Source organism: Phyllobates terribilis, unplaced genomic scaffold (assembly GCF_046119375.1).
Source record: "Phyllobates terribilis strain yellow unplaced genomic scaffold, ASM4611937v1 Scaffold_1__5_contigs__length_1240528914, whole genome shotgun sequence".
In the NCBI taxonomy this organism is placed as follows: Eukaryota; Metazoa; Chordata; class Amphibia; order Anura; family Dendrobatidae; genus Phyllobates; species Phyllobates terribilis.
Genome location: NW_027362761.1, coordinates 459,140,281 through 459,162,091, shown reverse-complemented (window position 1 = coordinate 459,162,091; position 21,811 = coordinate 459,140,281). Strand labels below are relative to the sequence as shown.

The 21,811-nt window shown below is 42.2% G+C and overlaps 1 protein-coding gene across 4 annotated transcripts in view; it reads left to right on the top strand.

Moving 5' to 3' along the window:
* The window catches only part of ADGRV1 (adhesion G protein-coupled receptor V1), a 627,077-nt gene that overhangs the window by 282,329 nt on the left and 322,937 nt on the right, over positions 1–21,811 (top strand). For all 4 annotated transcript variants that reach the window (XR_012320105.1, XM_073678624.1, XM_073678616.1 and 1 more), the window contains 5 exons: positions 7,179–7,361; positions 7,834–8,013; positions 9,626–9,790; positions 11,413–11,530; positions 14,292–14,415. Coding sequence is in view for 3 of the 4 variants with exons in the window: in XM_073678624.1 (XP_073534725.1) it covers positions 7,179–7,361; positions 7,834–8,013; positions 9,626–9,790; positions 11,413–11,530; positions 14,292–14,415 (770 nt within the window). In the remaining variant the exon portion in view is untranslated. The remainder of the gene's footprint in view (positions 1–7,178; positions 7,362–7,833; positions 8,014–9,625; positions 9,791–11,412; positions 11,531–14,291; positions 14,416–21,811) is intronic.

Below are 21,811 nucleotides of genomic sequence, written 5' to 3'. Positions count from 1 at the left end.
GGATAAAGCTAATCTATTAAATAATTTTTTTTCGACAACTTTTACAAAGGAAATAGAACTAACAGGCGAAATGAGAAGTGACAAACTTAATCCTCCACTAAGTATGACAAATCTAACCCAAGCTGGGGTACAGAAACGCCTCAGTAACATTAAAATAAACAAATCACCAGGACCTGATGGCATACACCCACGGGTACTAAGGGAACTAAGTAATGTGATAGACAGACCGTTATATCTTATATTTAAGGACTCTGTTGAGACTGGGTCTGTACCACTTGATTGGCGACAGGCGAATGTAGTGCCAATATTCAAAAAGGGAGCGAAAAGTGACGCCGGAAACTATCGGCCGGTGAGTCTGACGTCCGTTGTGGGCAAAATTTTTGAAAGCTTCATTAAAGAGGCAATTACGGAGCATCTTGATGCTAATAATCTTTTAATCCCGAACCAACATGGATTCATGAGGAATCGCTCCTGCCAAACAAACCTGATTGACTTCTACGAGGAGGTTAGCTCTCGAGTAGATCAGGGGGAACCAGTGGATGTCGTGTATCTCGACTTCTCAAAAGTGTTCGATAGCGTTCCACATAATAGGTTGGTATACAAAATGAGAATGATGGGGCTGGGGGAAAATGTCTGCAAGTGGGCAGCTAACTGGCTAAAGGATAGAAGGCAGAGGGTGGTTATAAATGGAATATACTCAGATTGGGTAAGCGTCACTAGTGGGGTACCACAGGGGTCTGTACTAGGCCCAATGTTATTTAATATCTTTATTAACGACATAGTCAACTGGATAAATAGTAAAATATCAATATTTGCAGATGACACAAAGTTATGTAAAACAATTAATACAAAAGAGGACAGTGCAGACCTACAGAGGGATTTGGATAAGCTGGGTAGGTGGAGCATTAAATGGCAAATGAGGTTTAACGAGGAGAAATGTAAGGTCATACATATGGGAAGGAAAAATGGAAGTCACCAGTACTCACTGAATGGGAAATCATTGGGGAATTCAGAGATGGAGAAGGACTTGGGCATCTTGATTGAAAGCAAACTAAATTGGAGTGCCCAAAGTCAGGCGGCTGCTGTAAGGGCAAACAGGGTAATGGGATGTATCAGAAGAGGTATAGCTGCAAAGGATGAGAACATTGTTCTTCCACTGTACAAAGCACTGGTCAGACCACACTTGGAATACTGTGCTCAGTTATGGGCCCCAATATATAGAAAGGATATAAACGAGCTTGAAAAGGTACAAAGGAGGGCAACAAAATTAATAAAGGGAATGGAGGGACTGCAATACCCAGAGAGGTTGGTAAAACTAGGACTATTCAGCCTGGAAAAGAGAAGGTTGAGGGGGGACATAATAAATGTGTACAAATATGTTAGGGGACAGTATAGAGATCTTGCCCGGGATTTGTTCAAAAGGAGGGATATTACGGTAACAAGAGGGCATTCACTAAGACTGGAAGAGAAAAGGTTTCAGCACCAGCATAGGAAGGGGTTATTTACGGTAAGAGCAGTGAGAATATGGAATTCACTGAGTGAGGAGACGGTAATGTCGGATTCACTACACCAGTTCAAGCGGGGACTGGATGCATTTCTAGATACCAGGCAGATTTCAGCATATACTTAAAAATAAAATAAAATAGTAGGTTGATACAGGGATTTATTCTGACTGCTGGTTTCAGAGTCGGGAGGGAATTTTTCCTCAGGTGAAGATTGGCTAAATCATTTGGGGTTTTTGCCCTCCTCTGGATCAACTTTAGCAATTACAGAACTAACAGGTCGAACTTGATGGACGCAAGTCTTTATTCGGCTTTACAAACTATGTTACTATGTTACTATGACCTCATGTCTCAGCACTGCAGCTGCTCCTGACTGCTCCACCTTCCTTTTTTAAGTTTATGTCAGATATCAAGGGTGTGGGCTTCAACCTCACTGCTTATGCCATTCATGCCCACTTACCAAGGCATAACAAAGTCTGTGTGCAGATTTCATATCCCCCTTCCCTTCATTTTTGTTCTGCACTGCCTGACTGCACCTCCACAGCTTTTATGTGACTTGTCATATATTTCTCCCTGCTTTAATAGCTCTCACTCCACGCTCCTTGACAGGTCAGGTACAAGCTGTAAAGGTGCAGGCAGGCAGTGAAAATTGAGAGACAGATCAAGAGTTGGGGCTTGAAGCAAGACAAAAGCCACACACCCTCATCTCTCTTAGCTATATCATTAGGGAGGGGAAGCACTCAGGAGCAGCAGCAGTGCTGTGATGTGAGGTCACAGTGAAAAATAGTAAAGACCCCTGATGTTACATACAAGAACAGGCAGAGGGGCATGAGCCTTAATTTCCAACAGATTGTAGATTGAAAGGCTTTTTTATCACCCCAGAGTACCCCTTTAAATCAGCAGGGAATGATGAGAGATTTAATCTACAAAATCTGAACACATCTCTGTATAATTATATCGGCTGTAGTTCTGGACCAGTACAAATGTAATTCATTCAATACCAGCAATTAAGGACACGATGCACTTAAAATAGCCCCAGACAGCATACTATTTAGTTAACTAGTGCTCAGATAGATTTCTGCTGCAGATATTATAAAATGTAGAAAATATAGAGGCGTATTAGTGTAACGAGTTGCATTTTCTTTTTGGGTTGTCGTTATTAACCCAAATCCAATTCTGTAGCATGTAATTGAATGATGATTCTCTAGGTGGCAGCACACGATTAGTACTTGCCTAGAAATCAGACATTTTTCAGTGATGATGACTTCTGTCTATCCATAGATAAGCAGTTCTATGAATGAAAACATTTTTTTGGGGAAAAAAATAAACATTTTAATTGCTTTACATTAACACAATGTCGATTGAAGACTATTGAAAGACCCAAGGACCTAAAAATCTGCTCAGTATCGTGTTTGTGCACTAAATCCAATGCATATACTGGGAAACAGGTTTCTCATAGGCCCATATTTACCACATGGAGGTCAAGGGCCAAAAGTGTGTCCTTACGGCCTCAGTTTGGTTGGTATCCATCTGCATATCATTTATTCCACTGTACAGAATAGCTCGTCAGTCGTCACACTGCATTTTTATATATGGAGAGTCCCATATCGATGTACACCACAAACAAAATGTATACCATGCAGGTATATGATTTATTACAATAGGACCCTAATGTGGATGGGTGTCACAGCATATATGAAGACTGTGGCCGCTGTGGGACATATACTGTACCATAAGAACATGTACTCCGGACTCTAGGTACAAATGTGTACTATGCTTCAGAAAAACAGTTTTCCATTATATCACAAAATACTGTAATCGAAAACAGGGCACCACAGGAGAAAATTGTAATATATACAGGGTCAAAACACCCAAAGGAACCGGACTTCAAGCTTCTAGCAGTTCTCTGAATGCTGAGCTCTGTATAACCCCATCCATACCTCTGATTGGCAGCTTTCTGTGTACACTGTGCATAGGCAGAAAGCTGCCGATCAGTGGTGGGGGCGGGGTTATACAGAGATTATGAATATGGAGGACTACATGGCAGCAGGTTTACTAGTCCTCTAGTGATAATATCCTGCTGATAACACAGTGATTTTATCAAAACTACAGCAAGCTGCCCACTAAGTGATGCATCACTGGAATCAGGGTCTCTTTCTCTACATTATAGTGCTCTCAGATGGGATAGTAAAAACCTGGTGATAGATTTCCTTTAAAAACATCTCCATGGAGGAGTTTAAATATGGCTTTTTGTAAACATGTATCCTTATAGGGCCACATAATGACTTTGGTCGCACGGCATAAAGATTGGAACGTTGCAGTGTTGTCACATTACACAACACATTGCAAGGCAGTCGTAATGTGACTATCACACAAAATGGAAACCTACTGGACTTTTGGTTGTAGGTCACAAGTAGCATGCAGCGTTACCATCATAAGCCAAAGGCCACGGCCCCACTATCAATAATTCGGTCAGTATTTTTTCTCAGGAGTGGGAGCAAAAACCAGGAGTGGGTGATAAATGCAGAATTGGTGACTTGTTTCTAATATACCTTTTCTCTGATTGTTCCTCACCTGGATTTGGCTCCCACTCCTGAGAAAAAATACTGACCGAATACTGACAAAATACTGATAGTGGGGCCGTGGCCAAATTGTAAAAATTGCAGGCAGTCTGAACTAATTGTTCAGTCCCATGGCTTCTATGAGCCTAATACAGTCAAACCCTCCATGGAGTCCCGGCCAAGTGTAAATCTGTGACTTCACAGTCTCCATTTAAATGGGATTTCCCATGAATATTTTTTTCCCATCAGTTTTGTCTCGGCCTTTGTTGACCGGATGCACCAGTGATGTTATGATTACAGCACATGTGACCGCTGCAGTCAATCACTAGGTTCAGCTTTGATACTGATGTAGGCACTGAGCCTGATATTGGCTGTAGTGATCACGTACGGTGTAGTCTTCAGTTCACTGGTGCAACAGAAATGAGGACTAGCGGCAGTGAGGCATCGCAGTAGCAGTAGAGCGTGCAAAATGTAAGAGATGAAATGTTGATGTTTAAGAACATGATAAAATAAATGTGTAATTGCACCTTATTGCAGTCTGTTATTTTGGGCGGCTTTGTTCTGCACCAGGTCAGACCTTGTGTATTTGTAAAATAGTAACAAAAAGGGTTTCCATACAAAATATAACACTGTCCAATGTTTAGCTTGTCTTACTGCAGAGGTTTTGACAATGTCCTGTGCTCATTTTTGTAAAAATAGTTGCACTCCCTTTTTTTACAAAATGGCTGCTAAAATGGCTGGAAAAATTTCAGCAAATAGAACATCATTATCAAATTCTGGCCATCACTTTGCTTCTGGTTTATTGCTATTTGTGTGGAAATTCTGTTTAATTAGAAGAGTGGAATAAGAACAGGGCTGGATTCAGCTGTGATTAAGTTCTCCTAGCAGCACGAAACGCGTCGAGGAGATGCTATTATGACGCGCCCCCTTGGGCCGTGGGGTACTCGGTGCCGGGCCGGTCGTTGCTAGGGGAGATGTCACAGTGGCGGTGACCCGGTCCGTGACCCAGGGAGGTCAATAAAAGGGGATATTTACAGGGGAATTAAAGTTCTTACATAAAATTTGTGACGCCACCTGTGGTATGCGGCTATATGGAGCCGCCGCTGCGGTGCAGGTCCTCTGGAGCTGATGTTAATGCAGCAGAGTTGGTTCGGCTCTCCACAGGCAGAGCTTAGCTCCAGGGTAGTGTAGATGGTGTTGATATTGAGGTAGCGCTCGTGGTGCAGTGTAGTGCAGGGGATGATGGCGCAGCAGTAATAATTCACAGAGACAGTGGGGATGCAGTCTTCTGGATTTACTCACAGTTCACACTTTGCTCCTGGTTACAACTGCATATCATAACTTCCTACGTCGTGCTGCGTTCACCGGGTAGGGGTTCAGCCAACCCTCAGGTACCTCCGGAGTACATAACGGGACCCCCTTCTGTGTGTTCCTTCTAGCCGTCTCCCTGCACCTCACACCCAGTGTCCCAATCCAGTGACCGCGGACCTTGTCGGGCGACGTCTTCTCTGTCCCCTGGGTCCTCTATGGCTACCTTTTCGGTGAATTAGATGTGGTTTTTGGGCTGCAGCACCTGAAATGCTGCACCCTCCGGTTACCTAGTTGAATATTGCAATTCTCACTAGTTAGGGGCCAGTCCCCTCTGTGACCCGATAACTCCACCGCCTGGTAGACTCGGGCGTACGGGTGGCCTCCAGCACTGCCCGTACCCCTGGGATCCTTCCTTCACTCCTGGAGTCTTCTCTCTGCTCCCGTTCCTTCCTTCTCTCCTTCTCCTGGGCCTCCTCACTCAGGCCCGCGCTTCCCCTGAGCAGAGCTCCTGCTCCCAACTCCTCCTCTGACTCTCTCTCACTTCTTCTTCTGACTGGAACCCTTCTAGATTGTTCCATCCCTTTTTATATCACTTCTTACTGAGCTCCCCTGAACTTCTTCCTCCACCCACACCCACTACAAGGTTCCCCCTACTTTGGTTACCCCCACTCCAGCCAGGACAGGGCTCAGCAGGAGAGTGACGCATCTTGCCCCTCCTGCTGGTCTGGAGTAGTGTAGTGTTGGATGCAGGTGTTAGGTTCCCGGGCTGTACTCCATCCTTACCTGAGATTGAGATACCACACCTCTGGGTGAGATGCAGTACCTCTGTGGCGACTGAACCCGCAGGGGCGCCACACTATCATAGAGCCTATCTGTCTTTTTATATTTCCCATGCATGCACAAAATTATTATTCAATGGAGTGATAAAAGTGATGATTTAACTTTCAAGTGTTGTTGGATTAATCTTTTAGCTTTAATCCAGATTCACATAGGCATCTGAGTACGGACCACAAAATACGGACTGGCCGGTGGTCTCCTGACTCAAACTATCCTCATAGGCTTGTGAGGCTGTCATGTTCGGGTCAAGAAATTTGAGGCCAGTCTGTGCATCTTGGACCATACTCGAACCATAAAACACGGATGTGTGAATCCGGCCTTACACCGGTGTATTGCTTTTAATCATTTTGCGGAACTGTGCTAAAATATAAATGTCATAGTACCCAAGTAATACCACCATATAGCAGACTAATAGCAGTGTCATGCTGTATTATGGAAATCTTTGAAATAAATAACTCAATCAGTAAAAGTTCCAGGAGCTTCATAAGCATGGGTTTCCATGGCCGATTAGCTGCATGCAGGCCTTACATCACCAAGCACAATGGCAAGTGTCGGATGGAGTGGTGTAAGGCATGTCACCACTGGACTCTGGAAATATGTTCTCTGGAGTGACAAATCACAAATAATGGAGATTGTGAGCCAGTCCCTCTTGTTCATGAACAGGGAAAAATCCCTGCAAAATCTTTGTAGTAAACCTTCCCTGAAGAGTGGGCGCTGTTTATCTGCAACATCATATTACTATCTATAACTTTAGAGTATGATGTCATAAAAGCTTTTGTAGGTGTAAGGTGTACGTGTCCCAATACTTGTCCATAAAGTGAATATATAGGGAAGATGCATAACTTCTACAACCTTACAATGGAATAAAGCTTTGATATGAAATACATATTCTGTCCTACTTTTGCAGGACTGTGGACCCACGCTGCGATTTTCCTGTGACCGTAAGCTTATACCTTTTCTGTTCCAGGGTGTAAGTGGAGCTGTGATAGGCTACGAGGTTCCTCCTCCGCAAAATGTACTGAGACTCCCCGTCGTGAGACAAGCTGGAAAATTTGGCGGTGTGACTGTTTTTTGGGAAGCATTGCCAGTCACCGCAAGTCATGAAGATTTTACCCCATCCTCAGGGAATCTTACATTTTCTGATGGACAGGTCTGTGTGTTACTAAAATAAATTTGGATCAAAGTTTAATAAACTCATTCTGACATAACATAGGTTACAAATCTGTGGCTCACACACATACCCATATACCTGTGTATATATATATATGCTTATTTATATATTGATGGCCACATACTATACTTTATATTTGCCCGGTAAAAACACGGGTAGTGTAAGAATCTGTGTCTCTTGGTGTAAATAGTTATGCAAAGAATAAAGTATAAAATTATGCTAAAAAACCCTTTTACCTACTGTGTTCGTAATAGAACATGGGATCACCTTGACTCAATCCACTAGGGGGCGCTAAAATCCAAAAATTCTTACCAAAATGAAAAACAATCTATGTCTATTAGTCTTTATAAAGCAGCTTTTGTCATGAAATCATGGAGAAATACGTATCTAAGAAAGTACTATAATGAGATTTTTAGCAAATATGAAAGTAACATGTAATTTCCCTTTACAGTCCCTGGCCGTCATTGAGATCTTTATATTGGATGATACTATTATTGAGTTTTTAGAAACTTTCAATATCTCCTTAAAAGAAGTGACAAATGGGGCCAAACTTGGTAAAGAAACTACCATCATGGTTAACATTCCCCCCAATGATTCTCCATTAGGACTGTTTAGTTTTGAGAAAAAAGTGGTAAGTATTTATAGGATATTATCTCTGTCCTCACTCTTCCACCCCCCAAAAAAAAGTCCTGACCCCATTGAAAATGTATCCTATATTTAATCATATAGTTGGCGTGACATAATGTAATATTACGATGTATTATTTCATGATTTTACTGGTTGATCTGTAGCAATGTCATACATCACATCACTGTATATAAAAGATGCAGCTCTACAGAGTTAAATTCCGTTTTGCTACATCTGTGTGATATGCTGTAATTAGACACAAGCCACATTGCAAAACTGCAAATTCAACAGAGAGAAATTGGATTAGGTGAAGGATGTTATTAGGTTAGGTTCAGTCTACGCAGTTAGGAGAAGATTTCCCTATGTATGAATTTTTCTTAGAACTAGAAAGGGAACCTTAAAGGGGACCTTTCATCATGTTAAAGGGAATCGGTCAGTAAGATCAACCCTTCTAAGCCGTCTATATGGGAATGTAGGTAAAGAGCGTTGAATAAAATGATACCTTGATATGCAATGACTTATTCTAGAGAAATCCACGTTTTTCTTGTATGTGAATGACCTGTTCAGGACTATGGGTCGGACATTGATCTGCATGAGAATTTGCCTCCAGAGATTATTTTAAGTGAAAGGCGGCATTACCAGTGTGAGACATGTAATGACTGACAGTCTGCTCTCCGGATCTACATGTCTCACACTAGTAACTCCCCCTTTCATTTATTTAAAATAAGCTCAGGGAGATTTGTGTCCAGCCCAAAGATCTTAGCAGCTCATTTATAAATTAAGAAAAATAAGAGTAATGTGGATTTTTCTGGAATAAGACATCAGATCACAGATATCAAGGTATTATTTTATTAAACTTTATATGACCTACATGTCAATATAGATGGCTTAGGAGCATTGATCCTAGTGACAAATTCCCTTTTAACTGGCCATGACATGACATAGTTTTATTTAAAAAACAAATTGAATGTATCCTTAAAGACGACCTTTTATTAGTTGGAGCATGATAAACAAGCCATATCATGGAATAGTGGCTGCAGAGCTAAGTCAAATGTAGTTTTGATTTTTTTAATTTCTCCTCTCCATTGTGGAGATAATAGCTTGTAAAGTTTAGGTTATTATCTTGGATAAGGGCATTTATACTAGAGTTTACTCTAGTTGCTGTACTCTGCACATTAGCAGGGAATAATCTTTGTTAACGTCCTGTTAGGATGTGTAACAAGGAGGAGAAATTAAAAATAAATATTATGTTTTATTCAGCTCTGCAGCCACAATTCAATGATCTTCCTAGTTTACCATGCTAAAACTCTTTAACAGAATAGATAGGATTTTTTAAGGTTTTCTTATATGGTCCATTCATGTTTTTCTTTAAAAATTTGGTAAACCTACCACAATCCTAGTGGGAACCCATTTGTTGATGAACACATAGTTTGCTGTGGCTCCAAACTTGTGCACTGCCATATGGTGCTTAGTGGTGGCTTAAATAGGTCTCCTAATGCATGACCATGACATAAAATACACATTTCAGAAGAATACTACTGTAAATGGTGCAGGGATTCCAGCACTAGCTATACAGCAAACATTATGATACATATTCGTTTTTTCTCATTTTTAAGGTTGGGGTTTCTGAACCCCAGAGATCAGGAGACTCGGCTGGTGAAGTGTCTCTGACCGTGGTGCGGAGTCTAGGTGGTCATGGGGCCGTCAAAATCATTTGGATTGTAGAAGAGGCCGCACAATATGACCTGAACCCATTAAATGGGACTCTTATCTTTAATGAGGTGGGCAACTTGTAGGCCTTTAATACTGTTCTCATTGTATGAGATGTGATGATTCAGATTCCTAATGCCCTGACAGCCTGGCAGAAAAAAAAATGATGTCATGTGAATGAGAGGATGAGGCTTCCTTCTCACACAGCCTCTATTGTCGCACAATATGATTACATAAGCCCTTAATAGTTCATGTAACACTTTGTGCTTTCGCTCCTTGTTATATAAAGTGAAACCTGCATAATACATTTCCTTTCAGTCTTTATTCCCTGTACCCACTTATTTTAGAATGGAAATGATGACGTGTAGCAATCTGCGGCCGGTCAGTCTGTCCTGAAACCTTTTTCATATTAGTTTGGTTAACTAGTCATGAGCAAACCTAATGAAATAAAGCCTTTAGCACGGAACAGCTTATTTCTGATTTTTGGTTGTGGCTGCCCCATAGCCTATAATTGCTGGGAGCAGCGAGGCATTGAAAACAACTCTGCCAGGGTGTTGATTGATATCAGAATGTGCTAAATGAATCCATTGCTTTTATGGCCCTCCAGAGCCAATGGTTTAATGCACAGAGGGAGGATATAGATACCCGAGAGTTGTCAGAACACAGGGACACTAAGGCCAATTTCGCACATCCGACATTCACCGTATGAATACTGATTGTCCATACCGACTGTGGGTCTCAAGACCTGAACTCAACAGCCTCATAGGCATATATGAGTCTGTTACAGTCGGTTCAGGAGCTCCACAGCCAGTCCCGACATTGCGGCCCATACTCAGATACTGTGAATGGCAGTGAAATGTTGGACATGTGAAAAAGGACTTTATCTGTCTTTTTCTGAGCTCCTCTCTAGGGATGAGCAGACCTGTGGAAGTTCGGGTTCTGGTTCCCAACCCTAACTTTATTCCAAAGCTTGGTTCTGGTCACCAGAACTGTACCCAAACTTGAACCAGAACCCGAACCCTGTGGAAATCAATGGAGAGCCGAACTTTTGAGCAGGAGAATTCTCTCATGGACTTCCCCCGGAACTCCAAACATTGCAACGGTCTTGCGGGAGAAATTCATGTTCCGTGTTAAGCACCACACACTAACTGTCCAGTACGAACCTGAACTTTTAAGTTTGGGTTCGCTGTTCTCTATTTCTCTCAGCTTAATTATGACCAACATCATTGTTCAGCAAAACTTTGATGGGGTCTGTCATCATAAATCCAGTGAGAAGAGTTCAATAAAAAACAGATAAAAGTCATACAAACTCCCCATCAGAATGAGACCACTGACAGAATCTTAGGTAACTCTGCAGCTAGCAATATGAAGGGAAATAAAGAGCTTATAAAAGCCAAATGCTGCAAAATGTTAACATTTTTGATGACAATTGCAAAAGTTATTTTTGGATATAAATACATGCATGTAAAACAAAAAAAAATGTTCCCAGAGCTGTCCATATTCATTAAAAATGGTTTTTATAGTAAACATCCTCTAAGGCCCAGACTAGTAAGCTATATCATATAATCATTATATTTCACGGTTTGAATTGGGATAAAACTTCAGGCTTTGCTACATTTTTAATTTGTTATAATTTATGCTCTATTAATATATTTTCTCTTCAATTGTTATGTTATTCATATTTTATTATCAGAGTGATATCAAAAAGACATTCACAATCCAAGCTGTTCAAGATGGCCTACTAGAGGGAGAAGAAGCCTTCACAGTACAGCTGGTGTCAGTGGAGTACTCCGTCATCTCTCCAGTAGATGGTATGGCTTATGCTTCACACTGCTGAGTTGTATGGAGCTGTAATATACCTTCTAATGACCTGTCCGAACTTCCAATACACTGCAGCACACTGCTATACGGAGGCGCCATACAGCTGCTCACAATATGGCTGCAGCTCGGTAGCACCAGAGACTGTAGGGCGCTGTACACACTCTGTGCACACAGCTGTCATGTGCAAAAATGAAGTGGGTCTCATTGGCATAATAACACGTTAACCGCTCAAGTCCTACCCATTAAACATCAGCTGTGGCTGCAAATATTAGACATAATTAAATGCATCATAATATTTAGATGTTCATGTATTAATGAGCATCAGATATTAAAGGGAATCAGTCAACAGGTTTTTGCTATGTAACGTGATAGCAGCATGAGGTAGCAAAAACAGTGGGGTACATGCAGTCCTGGGACGGATTCAACAATACATACATAAATAACCCTCACTAACAGGACCTAAAACGTAACTTTTATTAAATATACATAAAGGAGGCTGTAGAAATAAACCAATTAAAATTGCTTTGCCCCCAGTTTACTAATTTAACACTTTATATTGAGGAAAATATGCTGCTATTCCTAAATCAATGGCATCCCGAGTGCCATGGTTTATAAGCAAAACAGGGCAAACTATTAAAATAAGTCACCCGCACATGTTTCACCGTTTACACGGCGTCTTCAGGGGAAGGGACACAAACACTTTTATTATGTATATTTAATACAAGTTAAGTTTTAGGTCCTGTTAGTGAGGGGTATTACGTGGTTATTCTCCCCTTTTAGTATGTACAGCATGAGGGAGGGACAAAGACCCTGATTCCAGCAATGTGTCACTTATTTAACTTGGCGCAGCAGTTTTGATAAAATCACAGTTTTCTCGACTGCAGATCTAGCAGAGTTCAAAATGATGAGTTTTGTATATCCCTGCACATACCACAGATTTCTGTGTACATGGTATAGTGACAGAAAGCTGCTTTTCATTGTTGTGGGCGTGGTTGGACTAGGATGCACGAGAGCAGCTTGTCCTGTAGTGACAGGCAATGGAGAAGTTGGCACTCATTGCAAGAAAATTATCAGAATGATTTATTAGTAAATGGAATCCCACAGAAAATACATAATGTTTCACTCACAATGACCTTCTTCAGATACACATAATGCTATGGGGAGAGTCTCTATTGCATTATGTGCATCTAAAGAAGCTCATTGTGAGCAAAACATTATGTGTTTTCTGTGGGATTCCATTTACTAATAAATCTTCTTGATATTTTTCTTTCAATGAGTGCAAAGTTCTTCATTACCTGTTATGTAAGGGGTGGGACCCTACTTGTGCACCAACAGCACAAGAGTGCCTTGTTCTTCTATATATGTCCTGTAGTGATAATCTCCTGATGATAAAACACTGATTGCATTGAAACAGTAAAACACAGCCCAGTAAGTGACACATCCCTCTTATCAGGGTCTCTGTTCCTACCTCATACTGCTCTCATATTACATAGCAAAAACCTGCTGACATATTTCCTTTAAAGAAGTTTTCCAGTGAAACAAGTTCACTTATCTGCAGGATAACTTATAGATTGGGGGCCATGTAACCACTCGTACCCCCACTGATTGTCAGAATAGGACACTTTTACTCCTGATTGCCTGATTGCCGCTCAATTCATTCCCCCAGGGGACTGCAGGGAAAAGCCAAGTACAACGCTCAGCAGTCCCATAAAGAATGAAGAGAGCAGGATCCGCCTTTCTAATGTGGAGAAAGCTGTCCCATTCTGCTGATCAGTCGAGGTCCCAGCAGTCAAACCTTCCTGATATATAAGTTATCATGGCTTCTCTTCTCCAGACATCCCCTTTAAAGGGGTTGTCCACTACTATTTAAAATATGTCAAAGCGTTTTTATGATGAAAAGAAGCTTCTTTTTAACTACCTCCCTCTGCTGTTTCGGCCTGTGAGCGGCGATATCACTGGCCGCTCACAAGCATCATGTGACCCCCGGCTGCACCCGGCGCTGACATCCGCTGACGTCACGACAAGTCCAGGCTGCAGCCGAGGGTCCCTCTTCCGCGTTCCACCGGTGGCTGCTGGTTTGTGGGTGGGGTTACCCCGCGCGTCATACCCAGCATCCACCACGTGCTCTCCCTCTCCCCATTCTTTGGGAAAGCGCGATAACCCTGCCCACAACCCAGCAGCCACCGTAGGGACCCCAGCACTGAGTCACACCTCACTTGACGTGACATCAGCGGGGGGTCACTTGCTGCCTGTGAGCGGCCAGTAATAGCGCCGCTCACAGGCAGAAAAGGCAGAGGGAGGTTATTATAAAGAAATTGCTTCTCATCATAAAAACGCTTTGGCATATTTTAAATAGTAGTGTACAACCCCAATGATAATTCAAACTGTTTAGAGTACACATACAGCGTTAAAATATAGCTGCAATAAGAGTTTCCAGGTGAACGGCTATTTTTCTGAGCTGCAGAAAGTATTTTAGAGTATTTTCTTGACTGGTCAACAGACATTAAGATACAATTTATACACTGGTACAGAAGGCCATACAGACGTGGTTATTGACCTGCGTTATGTTCACATGCAGGCTTGAGAATGTAGACTTAGGAGTGATGGCTTGTGAAGCGCTACATCATTTGTTGAGAGTTCCTGCAAAATTATGCCTAAAACAAAAAATGATAAAGAAGAATCTAAATTTCTTGCAGAATTATATTATATAACCAAAACATATTTTTAGCAATCTCTAATACTGCATTTCAGGAGCAGCAACAATTATCATCTCTGGAGATGTCGGGGCGTCTGGCGTGGTTGGGATAGCACCATCTTCACTTTATCTCCTCATTGGTGAACCGTTTGGAGACTATAATGGGACAGCCCATATCAGGTATTGTATGCTTACTTCTAATTGCCATCCTTCACCAAGAAACCTAAAACTGGTCATACATTTTATATAGCATATTGCTGGATGCTTGTTTGTTGTCAGCTCCTGACCCTTGCACATGTAATAAATAGCAATACCCTCTTGCTATTTATTATTATAACTAACTGGGTACCACTTTTTTGCTATTTTTGACCCTTGCACATGTACATGTATGCTTTGCCCGTATGCATGTGTCCTCATTTTGTGGAGGTAATAACACATCTCCTACAGCAGTTTATCTCCTTTGAGAACAAAATAATCAGGCATTTTATAATCCAGCATGCTTGACCTCCTTTGCCCTAACATCTGATGTCAAGTGAGCCCCGGGACACCCCCTTACACATTGTACGGTTGCCATTTCTATCTGAAATCAATAGGTTTTTCGGCGGTCAATAAACAATACCAACTATTTATTTGATACCCAAGAATGGATATGAGGAGATTACAAGATGGAGCTTAATGCTAAAGGGTCACTTTTTTTTTTTTAAATCCCAAATCTCGTGGAGACAAATGTCAAAAGTTGTTATCAGTATAAGTTGTGGAGCAATCACTAGAAAAAGCAAGCACAGGGCTCTGGTGAGTTGGTGCAAATTGATTCACAGAACCCGGTCCATCAGCCACGTCAGTAACCTTTGGCCACCGGATGGGAGCGACAAGAACTGTCTGCTACCACCCGGTATTTCTGGCTCTTTTTCTGACTAGCCAGCCTGGCACAATGTCATCATCTGGCAGTGTGACCCATATGTCACCAGGCTAACTAATCAAAATAACAGCATCGAATGACTTCAGGTAAGAGGTGGCTCTCGGCTCTCACCTAGCGGCCACAGATTATGGAGGTGGCTGCTGGACCAGGTCCTGAGAAACGGATCACATCAACTCCAGTGTGCACAAAATACCGGAGAGATATGTGATGTGATGTCAGAGACCATAACCTCAGCTCTTTGTGGAGAGCCAAGGAAAGCCAGTGGGAACAAAAGGGACTGATGACTTTGTACCGCACTATGACCACTTTGTTCTAGTAATTGGTGGGGTTTCAGCACTTAAACCTTCTCCTATTACAACTTCTAAGATATCTGTATGATATGGCAGTGAAAAGAGGCTGTGTAATACTGTATGTATTGGGCAGTGTAAGGGACACGCTGTAAGACTATTGAATAGTAAAAGGAGTTTTAAATGTACCTGACCTGAAATGCTACATGAGTTAGGTGCCAAGTGGAGCTATGCTTGTACCTGCTGAAAAACATTAAAAGGATTATCCTGGTGTCACGGGTTTACCATGACAGAGAGGTGCCAGAAAACCTTGGCGTCTGATTTCCCTTACTCCTGCACTTATTAGAAGCACTTCACCATCATATTAAATGGTTCAGATTTCTGCCGGCAGTGCAGGGGTTAAACTCTTTGGTTGGGAGCTTCAAGAGCTTTACAGCATTGATGGTCTCAGCTGTTAAGTGTTAGCCACTCCCCTCTGTTATATATACTCTCCTCTGGCTTTCAGGGATGCCAGTGTTAGTTTCATGCTGCCTGGTTCTGGAGCTGGAGGAGTTGGTTATTTGAGGAGGCTTTTGTAGTGTTTATCTAAAGGCTGTTACTGTTATGATCTGCAACAAGTACTAAGGAAAGAGAGGGGAAAGCTATCCCTACAGTAAGACTAAGCTGAATCCCTACAATGTAGCGGGCTGCCTGTTCCTAGCGAACAGACCCGCCTTAGTCCTCGGCTAGTCTGAATGAAGACCTATAGCATAAGGGGGGGGTCCCTAAAAGAACTAAGGACTGGAACAAAAATGGTAGAAAGAAAATCACTGCACAGCTGGACAGTGGTGCTCGAGTAGGGGCCGAACCCGTACAATATTATAACATAACCTCGGCACTCGGATTCGTTCAAAGTAGTACAATTTTAATGCAGTCCATAAATTAACAAAACATTTCGGTCAAACAGACCTTCATCAGTACAATGCAGAACATAAATGAAAAAACATAAGTAAACCAAAAAGAACAAACATTACAATGAAAAACATGTAGATCAGCATGTGGTTTAAATTTCGCCACTAGGCAGAAAAATATTATTTGACAGGGTCAAGTCTTGTGGGGAAGGTGTAGGATCCTTGCTAAAATAAGCGGATAAGCTGATATAGGTAAAAGATTAAGGTCTCACCTACCAGACTACTTGAAAGAGATAAGGCATGAGTGCAGGAATAGAGGACTCAGTGTCTCAGTGCAGCACCAAACTACCTAGGAAGTATAAAATATGGAGCTTAGTTTCCATATGATTATAGTGTGGCAGGAGTATAGGAATAGTATACCTTGAGTACAGGATATGTGGAGAGCCTAGCACAGAACGCGGTGTCCGCCGCTGGTTCCGGGTGCTGAGTATGGGAGGGTCCTTGTTTATAGGGGAGTGATGGGACAGCCGGCCAATCGATGAAAAGCGGCTGAGTGTCGGGCCGTGATACCGGAAGTGCCCATGTGACGTCACCGGAAGTGACGTATCGCTGATGTGTGCGGTCCAGACGCTCAAGGCTTGCGTTCCACGGGGCCGGAAGTGGGCGTGCCTGACTACAGAGACCAGCGTGTCAATCCCTGGAAGTATGTGTTTGACACAGTAATAGTGTCAGTGGGAGAAAACATAGGCTGGAGGTATATCAGAGGCTTAGTTAGAGATGGGACCAGAGGTTGGGATATCTGCAAGGGAAGAGGAGAGGAAAAAGGGAAAAGAAAAAACAAAGAATGATATTAACAATCCACTTCATGATGTCAACAACAGTATATCCATGTACCCACTGAGCGTTAAATAACCGTGCATGAGTTTATATACATGTGGATAAACACAGGAGAAGTTTATACACGGATTCATAGTTGGAATGAGGACATTGGTGTAAAAAGCTTTGGTGCATCAAGTATAAGATGCTTCTACAAATACATTGCAATAAACATCAATGGGGACCAAAACCTTGCAGCGAGGACCTATGAGAAGGAAAGCAAGTCATATTCCCTATTTAACCCTTTGGGTGATAAGGATTCCATTTCATGAATCCAATACGCCTCCCTTTGTTCCAGGAGGTGGACCCGATCGCCCCCCCGACGTGGTGGCGGTATCTGTTCCTGAACTTGATATTTTAATTGGGATATGTTATGGCCTGCTGATATGAAATGATAAGGAATGGGTAATAACAAATTTTTGCATCGAATCGTAGACTTGTGTTTTGATATTCTATCCTAGATTGGCTGGGTTGTTTCGCCTATATAAACCAAGCCACATGGACACTTAATGAGTAGTGTTGAGCGATACCTTCCGATATCAGGAAATATCGTATCGGATTGGATCGGGCCGATACCCAAAAAGTATCGGATATCGCCGATTCCGATACCGGAAACCAATGCAAGTCAATGGGACACAAATATCGGAATGAAAATAAACCCTTTCTTTCCTTGTAGGTTAATTCTACATGAAGTAAAACAACTAAGAATAATGTAGAATGACATGAAAAGCCGGCAATTCATCAGCGCATACACCGGTACCCGACAATTTACAACAGAAAGAATAGAGCTTCACACATAGATTAGATAGATAGAAACATGTCAGTCACATATATATGAAGTACAGTGACAGTGTTGCTTACTGTACTTGTCATTTAGTGTAAAGGATTTATTTTAAAAAATATTAGTGTTTTCATGCACCGTCTCTTTAAAAAAGCCGGCCGGCAATTCAGCAGCGGTACCCGACAATTTATAACAGACAGAATAGAGCTTCACACATAGATTAGATAGATAGAAACATGTCAGTCACATATATATGAAGTACAGTGATAGTGTTGCTTACTGTACTTGTCATTTAGTGTAAAGGATTTATTTAAAAAAATATTAGTGTTTTCATGCACCGTCTCTTTAAAAAAGCCGGCCGGCAATTCAGCATCTGTACCCGACAATTTAGAATAGAAAGAATAGAGAATCATACATAGATTAGATAGATAGAAACATGTCAGTCACATATATATGAAGTACAGTGACAGTGTTGCTTACTGTACTTGTCATTTAGTGTAAAGGATTTATTTAAAAAAATATTAGTGTTTTCATGCACCGTCTCTTTAAAAAAGCCGGCCGGCAATTCAGCATCTGTACCCGACAATTTAGAATAGAAAGAATAGAGAATCATACATAGATTAGATAGATAGAAACATGTCAGTCACATATATATGAAGTACAGTGACAGTGTTGCTTACTGTACTTGTCATTTAGTGTAAAGGATTTATTTAAAAAAATATTAGTGTTTTCATGCACCGTCTCTTTAAAAAAGCCGGCCGGCAATTCAGCATCTGTACCCGACAATTTAGAATAGAAAGAATAGAGAATCATACATAGATTAGATAGATAGAAACATGTCAGTCACATATATATGAAGTACAGTGACAGTGTTGCTTACTGTACTTGTCATTTAGTGTAAAGGATTTATTTAAAAAAATATTAGTGTTTTCGTGCACCGTCTCTTTAAAAAAGCCGGCCGGCAATTCAGCATCTGTACCCGACAATTTAGAATAGAAAGAATAGAGAATCATACATAGATTAGATAGATAGAAACATGTCAGTCACATATATATGAAGTACAGTGACAGTGTTGATTACTGTACTTGTCATTTAGTGTTAAAATAAAGGATTTATTTAAAAAAAAATTGGCGTGGGGTTCCCCTTAATTTTAGGCTCTAGCGGAGGTTAAGCAGACAGCTGGGGCAAATGTTTGAAGCCTGGGAAGGGGGTAATACCCACGGAGCTTCCCAGGCTACTAATATCAGCCCCCAGCTGAATACCTAGCCTTTACTAGCTATTAAAATGGGGGAACCCTCCCCAAAAAATAACGTGGGGTCGCCCCTAATTTAATAGCTAGCAAAGGCTAGGCAGACAGCTGGGGGCTGATTTTAATAGCCCAGGAAGGGTGCCATGAATATTGGCCCCCTCCCAGGCTAGAAACACCAGCCGTCAGCCGCCCCAGAAATGGCGCATCCATAGGATGCGCCAATTCTGGCACTTAGCCTCGCTCTTCCCACTGCCCTGTAGCGGTGGCAGTGGGGTAATAGGGTTGGGGTTGATGTCAGCTTATAATGCCAGCTGACATCAAGCCCAGGTTAGTAATGGAGAGGCGTCTATAAGACACCCCCATTACTAACCCCATAGTCAAAGTTAAAAAAAAAACCACAAACACCCAGAATAAAGTCCTTTAATTGAAATAAAGACACAATTCTTTATTGTTCTAAATTAAACCATACTTACCATCACGCCCATTCCAGCTGAAGCCAACGATCTCCTGCAATAAAAGAAAAATAATAAAGCAACCTCATCCTTACCTTTCCATGGTTCCCACGACAGCTTCAGCTCTGCTACATCGAGATGACAGGCTGGACCGCAGCAGAACGCTGCCATCCAGCCTGTCATCCCGCAGACACTGAGAAGCGCAGGCATGCTTGCGCTCCTCAGTGTCTCTCTGTGACGTCATCCAGATGAGCCGAGTTCATGTCCAATGAACTCAGCTCACCTCATGCACGTCACTGACAGCGTGGGAAAATTCTCACGCTGAAGTGCTGAGTGCAGGAGAATTTTCCCACGCTGTCAGTGACGTGCATGAGGTGAGCTGAGTTCATTGGACATGACCTCGGCTCATCTGGATGCCGTCACAGCGAGACACTGAGGAGCACAAGCATGCCTGCGCTTCTCAGTGTCTGCGGGATGACAGGCTGGATGGCAGCGTTCTCCTGCGGTCCAGCCTGTCATCTCGATGTAGCAGAGCTGAAGCTGTCGTGGGAGCCATGGAAAGGTAAGGATGAGGTTGGTTTATTATTTTACTTTTATTGCAGGAGATCGTTGGCTTCAGCTGGAATGGGCGTGATGGTAAGTATGGTTTAATTTAGAACAATAAAGAATTGTGTGTTTATTTCAATTAAAGGACTTTATTCTGGGTGTTTGTGTTTTTTTAAATACTTTAATAGAAATTCATGGTGGTCATGTCTAATATTGGCGTGACCCCATGAATTTCGGGCTTAGGGCCAGCTGATAATGCCAAGCTGGCCTTAACCCCTTTATTACCCAGTGAGCCACCGCACCAGGGCCCTGGATGAGTTGGGTACAGCGCCAGAAGATGGCGCTTCTATGAACGCGCCATTTTCTGGGGCGGCTGCGGACTGCAATTTGCAGCGGGGGTGGCCCAGAAAGCTTGGGTCTCCCTGCGCTGCGGATTCCAGCCCCCAGCTGCCTAGTTGTACCTGGCTGGACACAAAAATAGGGCGAAGCCCCCCGCATTTTTTTTTTAAATTATTTCATGAAATTCATGGAATAATTAAGAAAAAAAGGGCTTCCCTATATTGTTGTGTCCAACCAGGTACAAAGAGGCAGCTGGTGGTTGGGGGCAGCCCATTCCTGCCTGCTGTACCTGGCTGGACACAAATATAGTGCGAAGCCCCACGTCAATTTTTTTTAAAATAAATCCTTTATTTTAACACTAAATGACATTTGAGGAGTTAATAAAGATGCAGTCCCTAAATTATTATTTATTTTTTAATTAATTTTTCCCAAAACTTTTGACGTGGGCTTCGCCATATTTTTGTATGCCAGCCAGGTACAGCATCCAGCTTCTATGAACGCGTCATTTTCCGGGGTGGCTGTGGACTGCAATTTTCAGCGGGGGGGGGGGGGGGCAGAAAGCTTGGGCCTCCCTGCGCTGCAGATTCCATCCCCCAGCTGCCTAGTTGTACCTGGCTGGACACAAAAATAGAGAGAAGCTTCACGTATTTTTTTTTTTTAATTATTTCATGAAATTCATGAAATAATTAAGAAAAAAGGGCTTCCCTATATTGTTGTGTCCAACCAGGTACAAATAGGCAGCTGGTGGTTGGGGGCAGCCCGTTCCTGCCTGCTGTACCTGGCTGGACACAAATATAGGGCGAAGCCCCACGTCAATTTTTTTTAAATCATTTCAGGAAATTCATGAAATAATTTAAAAAAATTGATGTGGGGCTTCGCCCTATATTTGTGTCCAGTCAGGTACAGCAGGCAGGAACGGGCTGCCCCCAACCACCAGCTGCCTATTTGTACCTAGCCGGACACAACAATATAGGGAAGCCCTTTTTTTCTTAATTATTCCATGAATTTCATGAATTTAAAAAAAAAATACGTGGGGCTTCGCACTATATTTGTGTCCAGCCAGGTACAGCAGGCAGGAACAGGCTGCCCCCAACCACCAGCTGCCTATTTGTACCTGGCCGGACACAACAATATAGGGAAGCCCTTTTTTTCTTAATTATTCCATGAATTTCATGAATTTAAAAAAAAAATACGTGGGGCTTCGCACTATATTTGTGTCCAGCCAGGTACAGCAGGC